This window comes from Lissotriton helveticus, chromosome 7 (genome assembly GCF_964261635.1).
Source record: "Lissotriton helveticus chromosome 7, aLisHel1.1, whole genome shotgun sequence".
NCBI lineage: Eukaryota > Metazoa > Chordata > Amphibia > Caudata > Salamandridae > Lissotriton > Lissotriton helveticus.
This window is the reverse complement of record NC_136068.1, coordinates 423,128,354-423,144,047: the sequence shown is the minus strand read 5'-3', so window position 1 is coordinate 423,144,047 and position 15,694 is coordinate 423,128,354. Positions and strand designations below refer to the sequence as shown.

At 47.5% G+C, this 15,694-nt stretch overlaps 1 protein-coding gene across 3 annotated transcripts in view; it reads right to left on the bottom strand.

Annotated features, from left to right (window-relative positions):
- RALGAPB (Ral GTPase activating protein non-catalytic subunit beta) overlaps positions 1–15,694 on the bottom strand; it is a 2,268,266-nt gene that overhangs the window by 1,807,882 nt on the left and 444,690 nt on the right. For all 3 annotated transcript variants that reach the window (XM_078652319.1, XM_078652321.1, XM_078652322.1), the window contains one exon: positions 9,888–10,036. In XM_078652319.1, coding sequence (XP_078508445.1) covers positions 9,888–10,036 — 149 coding nt within the window. The remainder of the gene's footprint in view (positions 1–9,887; positions 10,037–15,694) is intronic.

Sequence of the window (15,694 nt, the reverse complement as noted above, 5' to 3'; positions counted from 1 at the left end):
GAAGCTTGCACTACAGCACATGGTGGGATTGCTCTGTATGTGAGCGAGGCTTCCACTGCTACTTACCCTGCTGGGTATATTCTGCCTGAAGTAAGCTTGCAGTGCTTCTGCCTGTGTTGTACCTATATTGTGTCGGGGATGCTTTCTGTACTGTACACTGGTGCCCTCGCGTGGCAGCACCTGCGTCATGCACTGTTCTTCAGCTCAGGCGCACAATGCAGAACGAGCGACGGGGGGGGGGGGGGGGTTTGGTGGGGTGTGTGTGTCTGTATGTGTGCGCTCGTGTGCGTGCGTGCAGGTGCGCTCATGTGTGTGCGTTTCTCTGTGTGCGCATGCGTGTGAGAAAGCAGGGGGAGGCTGGGGAGGCGGTCTTAGTGGCGCGAGCAACTGGAGGCTTCTAATGAGCGAAAGTGAAAATGGGAGATGGGCACAACAAGCGTGTGTTCAAGCGCGCAACCAAATCCTGCGTGCCCATCTCTTGTCTCCACTTTCGCTCGTTGTCGGCTGAGCAGACGACTATAGTTCTCGGCGAGAACGCGCTTCTATCCGAGACCTAAAAATGTACCAGACATGAAAAAATGAAGTGACAATAAAAATAACTGATCAAATAGGGTCGTAGGAAGTTCCAATGCTGTGCACATTATACTACCATTGCTAGAAGCCATAGGAATTTAAATGGAGTTTGGGAGTAAAAAAAAAGCATTTCTTTCGAAGCGAGACACTGAATTACTATAATCACTCAGGGCAAACAGCTCAGCAGCTCACAGGAAGACAAAAAGGTAGTACTTCTCCATGACCACCAGCCTAGGCTCCCAGCCTTCTTTTTGTAGTCACCAGCCCAGTCTTTAAGCACCCAAAACTGAACCTGGCTTTTGAAAAACAAAGAATTAATGCGCATGACACCATAGGAGTTTTTTCCTAGCTTGTAGGGGCATAGCTTGTCGTGCCCTGTCCAGGACCTCCATGGTGGACATCGCGGTCCTCAACAAGGGTATTCAGTGTTGGGAGCTGCACCCTACACGGGGCAGGCCTTCCAAAGCTGCGTTTGTCTTTTGTAACAATTTAACCTATTTTGTTCTTAGAAACCATTTCTCATGTGTTTTTTGTTGTTCTACAACTAGTATATAAGTCAATAAGTATGTCATGTCTTGCCTTTGGCCACGCCCCTTGCCCCGCTCACTCGCCATATTTAAATGAGTACCTGCACTATTTTTTTCCATTTAAAACACTGCTCACAAGAGCCCCTTTGTGCACTGTTGTATATGACTGGACGTTGGAACAAGCGCTCAACGCAGCGGTAATTTTCATGTTGTAACTAAGGCACCTGTTTTACACAAGGCTCAGTTTCACACACGCTTTTTCAAAGACACAACAATGTTGTTTAACATTCATTCCAGTGGAAGGGCAGGGGAGTCAGGCGCCGGGGGAGGGGCACGTGTGAGGTGACGCCCCACAGGTGAAGGCAGGCTTCGAAAATGATACTGGTGCTTATTTGTGTAGCACACACCACCAACTGATGCGTCTCCAGGGGCTTAAATATGAGCAGTTTGTTAACATGCGTGCTGTGATCAAATAAGCAAAAGGATGAAAGGCTGAGTCGGCCCTTCAGGTGTTCCGCCAGGTGGAAACTGTTCTCTGCAGCACGTACTGAACCCAGTCATATGTTGGTATGGCAGTAACCAAGGCCCCTGTGTGCTGCTTTTGTGGTAGGACTCTTTAAATAAAGATTTTCCGCTGTCTCTCACGACCCTGTCCGCTGTTCCTTGATTTTCCGCAGGTTCCAGACATTTTCCCATCAGTGCACTGGGTTTTTCAGTGACGTTTGCTGGCGGTGGGATTGACTGGTTAATGCTCAAATACCACCTTGTAGCAGTTGTTGGGTGCAAATGGTGTTCCGGACAGGTGTAGAACGTCCATGCAGAGGGCAGAAGGATAAACTAGCCCTGCACGGGGCACTGTGCACGTGCGTGCGTGGAGGGCTGCAGCAACCCCGTTCACTTACAGCAACAGCTCCCTTGGAGCGGGGGCTAGAATTTCAAATGTGTCAAATGACGCTCTAGGGGTGCAAATGTGCAGTTGGGGAGGGGCGGGCAGCAGAAGCACGCTTGAATGCGTGGAGTAAAGAGACATTTAAGTGAGGTAGATTGGGGCGAAGGAGGCATTTAACTGAGATGATTAAATGGAGCAGAGGGTGATGGACGGGTGAGAGTCAATTAAGGACCACAAGGTGGGCAGGGAAGGCCCGCCTCCGAAATAACACAAAGATACTTATCACAGAAAAGCTGTTAAACACAGTCAACCGGATTTGGCACTGGGAGGTGAGACGGTAGTAATAACAATAGTTGCGAAATGTAGCTAAAGCGCCGACATGGACAGAAAGGTGACGAATGTGGTAGTGAGAATAAACATATACAAGCCGGCTCACAAAACCATTTCTGATCACAGCAAGCAGCGCTACCGGAGTACACTTTTACCATCCGTTAAGGATCGCCCTGAAATATTCAACTCCCTCCCCATAAGAACCAGGCAGTCACAGTTTATTTTTGCATCTCGCTTTCACTTTAAAGTGAAAGCTAGATGCAAAAATAAACACGCCGCGGAGCTAGTCTTTATGGGGCCATGTGTTTAAACTGAATATGCTACTTACCAGTATGCATCTGTTCTTGGCATGTAGGGCTGCTGACATTCATATCTATAGCATAGATCGCCGCCTAGTGTTGGGTCCGGATGATTGCACATTGTTGTCCTGGAAGAGTCTTCGAAGTATCACGAGATAGGTGGCTCCTCCCCTGGACTACAGTGCACATGGGCATCGACTCCATCCTTAGATTGTTTTTAGCCATTGTGGCAAAGATGGAGTGCATAGTGTAAACGATGACCATGCCCAAGAGTAAGTGTAAGAAGAAGTCTGCAACCGCTACGGGCGCCGGGGAGGAGGGCGGGCGATATGAATGTCAGCAGCCCTACATGCCAAGAACAGATGCATACTGGTAAGTAGCATATTCAGTTCGAGGCATGTGGGCTGCTGAATTCATATCTATAGCATAGAATACATAGCAGTCCCTCCATTAACGGCGGCCGCCCGTGCCAGTTGCAGAAGTTTGAAAAAGTGTTCGAAGAACAGCCTGTCCTACAGCTGCCTGCTGTTTGGAATGCACATCTACACAGTAATGTTTAGTGAACGTATGTGGTGTAGACCATGTGGCTGCTCTACAAATGTCTTCCAAAGGAATATTACCTAGGAACGCCATGGAGGCCCCCAACTTGCGTGTGGAGTGGGCACTGGGGGGGGGACCGTTAAAGTGCGCTTAGCTTTGTGATAGTAAATCTGAATACACTTAACGATCCACCTGGCTATTCCTGCTTTGGAAATGGGGTTGCCTTTGTGCTGGGCTGAGAAGGCAACAAAGAGCTGTTGTGTCTTTCTAAAATCTTTGGTTCTGTCAATGTAGTACATTAACGCTCGTTTGACATCAAGCGCGTGGAGCATTCTTTCTGCTACTGTTTCAGGGATGGAAAGAATGCGGGCAGTTCTATGGTTTGATTAACATGAAACTGCGACACCACCTTCGGAAGAAACTTAGGGTTAGTGCGCAGCACCACCCTGTTAGAATGGATTTGTATAAATGGTTCTTGTACTGTGAGCGCCTGTAGCTCACCAACACGCCGTAGAGACGTGATGGCAATGAGAAAAGCCACTTTCCATGTCAAGAACTGAATCTCACATGAATGTAGAGGCTCAAAAGGTGGGCCCATCAACCTGGTGAGGACCACGTTGAGGTTCCACACAGGAGCTGGCGGGGTCCTGGGAGGGATGACCCGCTTTAGCCCTTCTTGGAAGGCTTTAATGGCAGGTACCCTGAAAACAGAGAGATGCTGCCTGTTTTGAAGATAAGCCACTATGGCGGATAAGTGTATCCGAATGGAAGCATATGCTAGATTGCATTTGTAAAGATGTAACAAATAGCAGATGATATTAGGAATGGATGCATCCAGCGGGTTGATGTTGTGTTCTGTACAGTAAATGACAAACCGCTTCCATTTTGCCGCATAGCAAGCACGGGTAGTGGGCTTTCTTGCCTCCCGGATGATGTCCATGCATTCAGGAGGCAGATTAAGGTAGCCAAACTCTAAGACCTCAGGAGCCAGATCGCCAGATTGAGCTGTTGCGTATCTGGATGCTGAACGTCGCCATGGTTCTGCGTCAAGTGCCTGGGTGTGAGGCGCAGCTGTTGATGCGGCACCACGGACAGTTCTAGAAACGTGGTGTACCATGGTTGGCGTGCCCACGTTGGAGCAACCAGGATGAGCGTCATTGAGTGTTGCTTGAGCTTCCTTGCCACCAGCGGAATGAGAGGTGCTGGTGGAAAAGCGTACGCAAATCTACCTGACCAGTTCATCCATATCGCATTGCCCTGCGACTGTGGGTGAGGGAACCTGGAGGCAAAGCTTTGGCATTTTGTGTTTTCCTTTGTGGCAAACAGGTCTATCTCTGGATGACCCCACCGCTGGAAGTACGGGCGGAGTACTGATGGATGTAACTCCCACTCGTGCATCTGGTGGCTGTACCTGCTGAGCAGATCCGCCATCTGATTGTCTTTGCCCGGGAGGTGTTCCGCCATGAGGAAGATGTTCCTCTGAAAGGCCCACTTCCACATGCTCTGAGCCAGATGAGACAACTGTGGAGAGTGTGTACCTCCCTGCTTCTGGATGTAGTACATGGCTGTCATGTTGTCCGTCCGGATCAACACGACTTTGTTGCACAGATGTACTTTGAAGGACTTGAGTGCCATGAAGATTGCCATCAGTTCTAGGTAGTTGATGTGCATCTTCTTTTGCTGCGTCGTCCAGAGTCCTTGCACCGTGTAGTGGAGCACATGAGCTCCCCACCCCTGGAGAGATGCGTCCGTTGTTAGGATAATCTGTGGCACAGGCTCTTGAAACGGTCGGCCCTTGCAAAGGTTGCGTGGATTCCACCAATGCAGAGAGCTGTATGCCCGACCGGTCACCAACACTAGGTCTTTCAATTGTCCTTGAGCCTGATTCCACTGATGCGCTAAGTATTCCTGGAGCGGACGCATATGCAACCTTGCGTGCGGGACTATGAAGATGCAGGAGGCCATCATGCCTATCAACTGCATGAACACTCTTGCAGGAAGTGAGTGTTGTGGTCTGAACTTTTGGATTAGCGACTGGATGTTGCCTATCCTCACTTGGTTTGGCTGAGCCGTGGCCGTCAGAGTGTCTATCGTCGCGCCCAAATACTGCCGCACATGGGCCGGCTGAAGGTGCGACTTCGGATAGTTTAGGGAAAACCCCAGACTGTGAAGAAGGTGAATGGTGTGGGACATGTCGGTGGCGCACTGCTGGGCTGACTTTGCTTGAACAAGCCAGTCGTCCAGATAAGGGTAGACATGGACGTTCTGTCTCCTGAGGTGCGCCGCCACCGTCGCCAGACATTTTGTGAACACTCTGGGGGCTGTGGTCACCCCGAAAGGAAGGACCTTGAATTGGTAATGCCTGTTTTGGATGGTGAACCTGAGGTATTTCCTGTGGGGGGAAGGGTGGAGTGGGATGTGAAAGTAAGCATCCTTGAGGTTTAAGGTTGCGAGGAAGTCTCCCTGGGTTAGCAATGGAAGAACCTGTTGCAGTGTCGGCATGTGGAAGTGTCCTGAGAGAATGTACTGGTTCAGGGGCCGTAGGTCCAGAATAGGTCTGAGTGACCCGTCCTTTTTCGGGATTAAGAAGTACAGGGAATATACCCCTGTGCCTTCTTCCTCCACTGGCACGAGCTCTATTGTGCCTTTTTGTAGCATGGCAAGAACCTCCTGCTGCAATAAGTGCAAATGCTCTTGTGACATAGGACGGTGTTTTGGGGGCATGTTGGGTGGAGTGGCTGTTAGCTCTAAACAATAGGCGAACTGGATAAGTGTCCTGACCCACCTGTCTGTGGTGATGGACTTCCAGACCGGCAGGAACTTCTGGAGTCTCCCCCCGACAGGTGTAGCATGGTCGGGGGGTAGTGACAGGGAGTCACTGTTTGTTGGTGGCAGAGGAACGGAAACTGTTGTTGCCTCTGCCTCTGCCCTTGGAGCTGTTACCCCGGTATCCACCTCTACTCTGCTTGGGGTACGAGGATTGCGCCCCACCTTTGTTGAACTGTGCCTGCTGTGACATCTGGCCCCTGGTAACACCTCGATTGCCTGAGCGACGAAAAGTGTTCCCTCGAAACTGCTGGGACTGGAGAGCCCCCATGGACTTGGCAGTCTCAGTATCTTTTTTAATCTTTTCCAGGGTGGTATCAACCTCTGGACCAAATAACCTGTCTGGGTTCACCGGCTGGTTGAGGATGGTAGTCTGTATCTCAGGCTTGAACCCGGAAATTCGTAGCCAAGCCTAACGCCTCAACATTACGCTAGTGTTGATCCCCCTGGCTGCAGTGTCCGCAACGTCTAGTTCACACTTGATAGCAGCGTTGGAAATGAGCTTTCCCTCTTGGACAAGCATCTCAGCTCCCTCCTTAAACTGATCTGGTAGGTGTTGCAACAGGGTCTCTAGGGTGTCATAGTGTGCCCTGTCCTATCTGGCCAATAGCGCCTGCGTGTTTGAGATACGCCAGATGTTGGCAGCCTGAGCTGCTACTCTCTTCCCTGATGCCTCCAGCACTTTTGACTCTTTGCCTGGGGGAGGAGCTTCACCCGTGGTTTGCGAGTTCGCCCGTTTGCGGGCATTAGAGACCACCAAAGAGTCCAACGGCAACTGGCCCCTTATGTAGGGTGGATCGCCAGGCGCCGGTTTGTATTTCTTCTCAATTCGAGGGTTAACAACCCTAGACCTTGTGGGCTCCTTAAAAATGTCCGCAGCATGCCTGAGGACCCCTTTGAGCATTGGAAGAGTTTTCACAGTTTTTTCAGCAGTGGAGAAAGTGTCAAAAAGGAAGTCAGACTCCACAGGGTCAGCGTGCATGTCAACACCATGGTTCTTAGCTGCCCTCTCAAGCAAAGCATGAAATGCTGTCGAATCCTTCGTGGGAGACGTCTTGACGTTGAACACTTGAGGGTCAAGGGCTGCATGCTGATCCCCTTGATCGCCTGCGTCCACCCACGAGTCCTGCTGCTCATCAGGCTCCGTGTTGGTGGGAAAACTGTACCCCTCATCCTGCTCCTCCTCATCCTCTCCATCAGAATAGGTGGGTGAGGGTGTTGCATCTCGGAGAGTTTGTGGAACCATCGGCTCAACTAAGACCGGTGTGTCGTGTGCAGGCTTTTTGCGCTTCAGAGGAATAGTGTATGACTCCAAGGGCTTCGATGTCGTAATCTTCCTCTTGTAAAGCGTTAGCTTTCCGGTGTCGGCATCGATAAAATGCTCCGACTGCTCCACTAAAGCGGGTGGTGGATGCTTTAAACCCCCAGCCGGGGGAGTAGTTTTCGGCACCACCGAGTCTTTGGTCACTGACCGTGGAGCAAAGGTCTTCGGCGCCACCTTAGGCGGTAACGTGAAGAGGATCGGCGTCGAAGTCTGTGGCGTCGGGACAGCATTCTTCGGTGCGGAAGGTGTCGTCGGTTCCGACGCAGAAGCCTTCTCCTTAAGACGCTTGAGGGAGTCCGAGACCTGCTTCGTAAAGGAAGCGGATGGTTTCGTCGACCCGACCGATGGCCTCGGTCCGCCCCCAGGGGAAGACCCGAGCGCTGACGCCTTCTGTTTCTCTGTTCGTGGCGCAGGAGCATCCTTCACCGGTGCGCCACGATCTTTGACCACTGTCGCTGACGTCGACGCCGACGGCTTCGGTCCGGCAGCCTTGACCTTTGGCGTTGGGATCCCAGACTTTGGCTCCGCGCTCTTGGTTGACGTAGCCTCGACAGGCCTCTTGGCTTTCGGCTGGACGGCCTTGTCTGATGCGGTCTCGACAGCCTTCTTTGACTTCGGGTCGACTGCCTTACTCGACGGCCTTTTTTGAGCCTGGCTCCTTGACCACTTTTGGCGCCATAGCTGGCCCGACAGCTTTCTGTGGCTTGGAGGCCTCCGAAGAAGACGGCGTCGATGGGGGAGCAGACGTTTTCGGTTTCGATGGCGTGTCGGCCATCTTTATCTTCGTCGACACCGTTGGTTTCAGTTTCGGTTTCGATTTTGACAATGGCGGCTCCGCTAAAGCGTCCGTAGCCGGGCCGGAATGCGGGCTGTGGATTTTGGTGTAAGGTCTCAGGTAAGGCCATGTGGCGATCCCTCGACCTGAGCCTTAGTAAAAGTACGAACGGGGTATAGCTCTTCCTCCGAGCTATCTTCCATGGCCCCGTAGGCCTCGTAGTCGTCCCCTACCTCATCGACGACTTCCTCCACGTCTTGGCCTTCAGCGTCCGCTTCGTAGTCGGACTCGACGACCACTGATGGAGGTGAAACTTGAAGTTGAACTTGCTGCTCGTCCGCTTCTTCGTTGACGAAGATGTCCACTGGTGCCGGAGCCGATCGCCGGGCCTCGAGGCGCACCGCGCGCCGAAGCTTGATGGTTTTCTTTGAACGAAACCTGGAACAGGCCATACAGTTGGCCTCGTCGTGGTCCGGCGACAGGCATTTGTTGCAGACCGGGTGGACGTCGATGTGTGGGTACTTGGATCCACACACAGGACAGTGCTTGAACGGACTCCGCTCCATGCCGCCGAAAGTCTTGCTGCGTCGACTGGGCCTCGATCCCCGAAGAGTCACACGACCCCCCGGATATCCGACTCGATGAGTCAGAGCAAGTCGGTCACCGAACGCAAACAATACCGACGGTTCGAGGAAGGCCTTTTGGCCTGGAAAAAGTTTGTTTCTATCGATTCCGAACCGGAGTTAACGAAATCACATCCGAACCCAATGGCGGAAAAAACCAATCTAAGGATGGAGTCGATGCCCATCCGCACTGTAGTCCAGGGGAGGAGCCACCTATCTCGTGATACTTCGAAGACTCTTCCAGGACAACAATGTGCAATCATCCGGACCCAACACTAGGCGGCGATCTATGCTATAGATATGAATTCAGCAGCCCACATGCCTCGAACACATAGTTCCATAAAGATAACAAAGCTTTTGCGACCAGCGTAAATCAGGCAAGCCCGTCCAAGTGGGTCGTCTGACAAAGAGAAAACACTAAGTCAGACAAACCTCTTTTCCAAAGGCTGGCCACCGTTTAGCATAAATGGAAAGAGGGGCGGGGCTTAAAGTCCGATTCTCAAAGCCCCTCAAAAAATCTCGCCAGCGAGACTGCGCATGCGCAGCCTACACAGACGAGACCTAAAAGGGAAGTGGAGGCAGAGGACAAAATCTTCAACTAGGAGTAGCAGATGAAAAATTAGTTCACTTCTTGTAACTGCATTTGGTTTTCTTGTTATAGCTTTATATAACCGTAAAGTAAAACAGCTAAATATGTAGCCACTTTTACGAGAGGCAAATATTTCTGCAGTATCTTTAGTCACATTGGTTAGCATTTTAGGTAGCACTTGGTAGCACATGTAGGGGAACCAAAGTGGTATCTTTTTAATCACCGTAATGTGAAGTGCCCATTCTCTATTAGCTCCATTTGCAGTCTCATAAGATACAAAAAGTCTTTGTAAATATACTGCTAGATAATTCCTTTTAGGCATAGGCACAGTCAAAGCATCGGGCTATAAAACATTACTTGCTAAAAAAAACAACAGATTAACCAACAGAATGGATCAACAGCATCATAAAGATGTTAACATCTCAACTGCTGGGCTACAGGCAGTACTGCACAAAATAAATTGAAATACTTTCATGTCACTAAATATTCATGCCAAAGGGGGCCAAAACATCTTGTCCACACATTTTAACATATTGTTTCCTTTTTTTTTTTTAAAGCCATTCTAGTTCTGAGAAAATACATTGTTACTTACCGTGGTGGCTTTCACGGTTGCTTTATTCACAGTTACAGTACGAAGCCTACGGGTATGAGGCGGAGTTGTATTTGTGGCAGTGCTCTGGGGCATACTTAGTCTATTAACAGGCGTAGGAGGAGCGCTATCTGATCGAGGTCTGGTTATACCTGGGGGGAAAAAGTTGACGAGTGATTTGACATTGTTACAAATTCCTAAGCTCCTTACACAGAAATGACTGTTCTCGTCCTGCTGTCACACAAGCTGATATGAAAGAAGCATAAGGAAACTTGGATCCTTTGCCCCCCTGCTCCCCCCCCCCAGCGTTAGACACTCAGTAAAGTTCAGTTCAGTAAAGTAATGCGAAACAAAAGCCAGAAAGTATTTTTAGGCAGACGGGCAATTCTTTGATTACCCTGCATACGAGAGAAGAATAAACGGAGCAGAACAAATGAACTCATGCCATGTACAAAAAATGCATTGACTAAGCCATGATGTAAAATAGTCGAAGCTAATCAGAATATTGATGACTGGCAAAGATCTGAAATTACTGCATGCAATTTATTATGGTTAGCAGCAACGCGTCAAATTATGCTTTCCTTTTGGGATAACATTACGTTGCACTATTCTACAACACTAAGCACCACTCAGTAATAACTTTAAAATATGCAAATATACATACACGGCTTCATATTTTGTTATCTAGAGAGCACCTCTGCTTACTTACCAATTTCGAAATTAGGAGGGTGGGTATAACAGGCGTTCAATAATTTCATGTCACAACAGCATGTATCAATGGTTTGTGGCAGCTATTGCAGGCTACAATGACTGACGAGATATAGACACCCGAGTTGGAGGGTTATTTGAGTGACAAAGGGGAAGCTTAATATGTGGGGCAGCTTTCATTTTGTGAATCTTGTCTTGTGGCATCAGGGAGGGAAGGGAGGACGGTTAAGCAGATAGAGGTTTTGGGGACCATGCATCCTGGCACCCTTCCCCTCCAAATGTCTTCTTTTCAAAAGCAGGGGCAGTTCCTCTGCTATGGCGGAGGAGTGTCGCCCCACTGCTGCTACAGAGCCGAGGCAACAGAGAAAAATAAAATGATAATAAAATAATTTATCATTTTCTTTTTCACTGTTGTCTCTGCTGGGTAGCCGCAGAGCAGGACTGCCCTAAGCCTAAGCTTCAGGAGGAGGAGTTGTGGGCACTACTAAGTGCGCATGATGGTTTGGCTTGCCGTCTTAGGCCAGTCATGCGCACTTAGCTGTGTTGTACAGCCAGGTGGAGAAAAGCCACAGTCTCCCAGGCACTGTATGAGAGTCAAACCAGGTCGCTCAAACCAATCCCAGCACTTCTCTCATGCTGGCAATAGTATTCCCAGAATGAGAGAAGCGCTAGGATTTGCATCTGGGAGCCTGAGCAGAGGAGCACAAACGTGCGGACCCAGTGTCAGGTATATATATATATCCACTATTCGCCGATCCCCCAGCCAACTTGATGGCGGCGGGCTCGAGTGAGGAGGCGATCCTCTAAAATTCGTCACACCAACCTTTGGATTTCAAAAGAAGGAAACTCGAGCCACAAATTCCATAAGCGTTTGTGACCATTTTGCTTGCTTGAATAAAATCATCACGCTTATGGAATTTGTGGCTCGAGTTTCCTTCTTTTGAAATCCAAAGGTTGGTGTGACGAATATATATATATATATATATATATATATATATATATATATATATATATACATACACTTTATAAATGTCTGTTTCCACCCCCGCCTGCTGCCGCCCTACCACGCCGCATCGGGTGCAGCCAACAGTTTTAAAAGAGATTGCCTGCTTAAAAAATCTATTTGGAAATGTGTAGGCAGGGTTGGAGGTCTCCTGTCCTAACTGGCAAACATTTCTCCATATAGCGATCTACTTAATTATCATTCATTAGAGCCGGGGTAGTTTACAACCCTCTCCAAATAGACAATTTTCGATGTGAAATATTTGTACATAGGCTTCATCACAAATTGCATTCCTTTTCACAAATCAGTTGGTGCGCAATTTGCACATCCAGGTTTGGGAACAGGGATTCGTATATCAATTCCATAGACCTATATTGTACTCTGACTCTCTGAGCAGTTCAGTCTGTCCTAGAGCCAGGATTCTTCTAGCAACAGTTTACATTTTAAATAAATACAATAAAAAAAAACGAATTTAAAATATTTCAAGATAAACATATAAACTCCTGGTCTTTTTTGTGCTGGTTCCGAACAGTGTGAATAATACCCCCAAGAATGTAAATCTGAAAAAGGTAGCTCCAATACATAGCTGCCAGGTGGTGCAGAGTCATGCATTTTATTCGAATATTCATACCGCTTTTCATACGCCATTGCTCAACCTGTCCTAAAAGCACATGCCACACTGTGAAGGAATGCATGGTTGGAAGAATGTTGTATTTGTTGTAAGCCTTTGAGGGAAGTGTTTAAATGGTGAGTGTGAGTGACCAGCGAGATGTTCTTATGCTGGGATGAGGAAACCAAAAAGTAATACGTGGATTGCTTGAATTAATCTAGGCCACTGGTAACTGCTGCAATTATGTAACGGGGTCATATTAGCTGTCGGTTGAAGAAGAGTACTAGTCGACGTCTGTGTTCTCCAGATCACCATCCAGTGTGGATGAAGACTAGACTATAGGACGTAAATCAGATCACAATTATGCAGCGAGCACTGCCAGCAAGCAATATGTCCTAAAAGGCTTGCTTTGTGTAGTCTAAAAGGGCTCCAAAACCAGTCCTGGAGTAGGTCGTAGGAGTTTATTCCTGCAGAGAGCCACCCACTCCATTTTACCACCTCAGCCCCCAACTATATGATCAAATTGTTCCATATAGAATCACATTTGTGGAAGAGTGAATTAATTTGCAGGTGTTTGTGTACGATCTCCATTCTAATTTAGTGTTTTGAAGGGTTTAAGCATCGGTCAGTAAGGAAAGGAATTCAGTCAACTACAATTATCTTAGCCGTATGTCACATGGTGAGCCCATTAGGATACATCGGAGATCAGTGCTGCAGTTTGTTACTGGGAGGATAATACAGCAAGTTCTATACCATAGCTGATAGGCTAGGTAATATGATTCAAGATGTGAAATTCGTCGGCCTATGCATAATATATTTATGCATAGTTCACAGACCTTCAGGCACAGTCTCACACCTCCACACACGAACGAAAGGGTGTCATGATCCATTTGGATCATCAGTTTATGGAGGACCGTTAGTGATAGCATGACAAATAAAGTAGTTAAATTATAGCACTTATCTCCACCATTTGTACCTTTCCCGTGAGAGACGGTTGGAGGTGAAACCGTCATACCATGGGTAGTTTTTATGATCAGTTGGGTGACATTGTCCTCTATCATGGATCTATGCCCTCAATTAAGGACAATATAATTAAAGGGGGCTTTTATTAATGGTAAGGGTAGCCACCATCCGCAGCAGGTGTAATATACACATTGGCATTGCTAGAACTTTTCTCTTGTTCCAGTTGACCTTGAACCCTGTAAACAATGAAAAAACAGTAATAACACATAATGAAGTGAGTAACGAAGCGTCAAGGTCAGCGAGCATCAGGAGGGAGGTCATCTGCATACAGTAGTAGTTTTGAGGGTCCAATAGTCATAATGACTCTTTGATTCAGACATTCTTATCAATAGGTGCTGCCAGAGGTTCTAACACACGTATTAAACAACAGTAGCAAGAGTGGGCATCCCTGTTATTTTACTTTAAGATCCTATGCTACTAATGATTTTAAAAGAATGTGAGAGCAAACCACCACAGCTCATTTGTGCTGAAGTGCGTTCGCACAGCCATCGAATATGAAATCCTCCCCTAGCCATTCCTCTCTAGAGTCCTAAATACACATCCCCACTCAATGCTGTTGAAGGCTTTCTCCGCAATAAAGGAGAGGTCGATAATCTCATCAGGAGAGTCCTTTGTGAGCCATAGTAGGTTAAACCGTGTCTTTAGGTAACTAAATGTCTATCATCTTGGGAGACATTCTACTTCAGTCCCTGGGATAGGGTTGGAGATCACTCTTGAATTATTTAGCAGGATCTTTGCTAGAATTTTAATGTCAATGTTAATTAAATTGGCCAGTGACTGTTGTAATGGAGAGGGGCTTTATCAGGATTAGGGAGAATGGGGATCTCCCACCATCTGATAGGGAGTAAGAAAGGTGTTCTTGTAAGGTATTTTAGTGAATTGTTCTTCATCCACTTTGTAGAATTTTCGGGGAAGCCATCTTTTCTGGGTAATGTGATATAGGGGTGGTCCAGAATGGTTGTTGCCATTTCTTCTTTGGATATTTTACTACTGACCAGATCTTTCTGTTCGTCCATTAAGCGTGACATGTCAAGGAAGATATGAAGACTAGGTGTGCAGTTCTCCAACTCAGATGACTGTAGTTTTTCATACTATGAGGCCAAGGCCTCAGAAATGTTTTGCCGAATGTTTTCGAAAGGACGTCCTCATCGTAAATGGCAGGAATCATTAACTGAGCTTTTCCTTAACTTAATTGTGCCACGAGTAGTTCCCACATATGCTCTTCCTCCCTGCCTTCCTGTTCCTAATTGGAACCTGAAAGATACATCAAAGTGTCATCATTTGCTTTACTGAAGATGGAGCCAAGAGAGAATTTTGCATCTTCTAAGTTCCTCCTATTCTTAATCGTTAGGTAGTCAACAAGTATTCTAGGGAGGGATTTAATGATTAATTCAATTTTGATTTGCTTCTTAATAATCAACCCACCCCACTCTAACTGTGCCGAGATTGCCTGCTACAATAATTATTTGCGTTAGTGATATAGTCCCCTTGTTTCCCATTATGTATGTCCTGCAGTTCCTTCTTTTTCTGAGGTAAGCTTATACCTGGCCATATTCATTCACAAACGTTGCCACATTGGGTGTAGATGCCATGCACATCGACTACAGCCATCGGAGAATGATCTGCGAGAGGAGATATCACACAGAATGGTGCCAGTTGCAAAAAACAAAACAAAAAAAAAGTAAATCTTTTGATATTTTTCCATAGGATTAAGATCTCCAAGTGTCTAATACCCCATGACCTCTAATGACAGCCATGTTCGACCTGTTTTGCTCATCATGAGCAAAACAGTATGTTAGCTGGGCTGTTTTCTTTTTACAGAGTTTTATATAGCGCGAACTTGACCCAAATCGGATATCAGAGCACTTTACTAGCACCAGTTGCAGTACATTACATTAATTGTTTGTTAGGCACGGGGAGATTAAGTGATTTGCCCGGAATCAAGGATGTTCAGGTCCATTGCCGAGACTCGAACCCAGTTCCCCAGCTTCGAGGTCGACCGCCCTACCCATTAGGCCAATTCCTCTCCTCACTCAAGAACCGGGTTGGGTGCAGGGTTCAAATCTCTTCTGATCAGTGTTCGTGTGGATCTGAATTCAGTATTCTGGAGAGTCAAAACAGAAAGCGTCTCGGAGGGGTTAGAAGCATAGATAAAGTCAATTATAAGAGATGTGCTAGGCAGGTATACTCTGGTGAAAATAAAACTAACATTCTCTGTCAAGTCAGGTCTTCATTTTCTTACACAAGTATATTTTCTTAATTAAAATGGCCACCGTGCGCCTTTTGGAACCACCAAAGTAAAGGCTTAAGGGAGCAAGGGTTTGCTGGAACTAAAAGATATTGTTTTACTCTCTATCTCTCTATAGTTTGTCTGAGTCTATTTGGGTGAGACGAGTCTCTTAATAGGGCTGTGCCCATTTTCTTGGAGGAGAGGTATTTTTCTGGTTTATGTAGTGCCCCATAGCA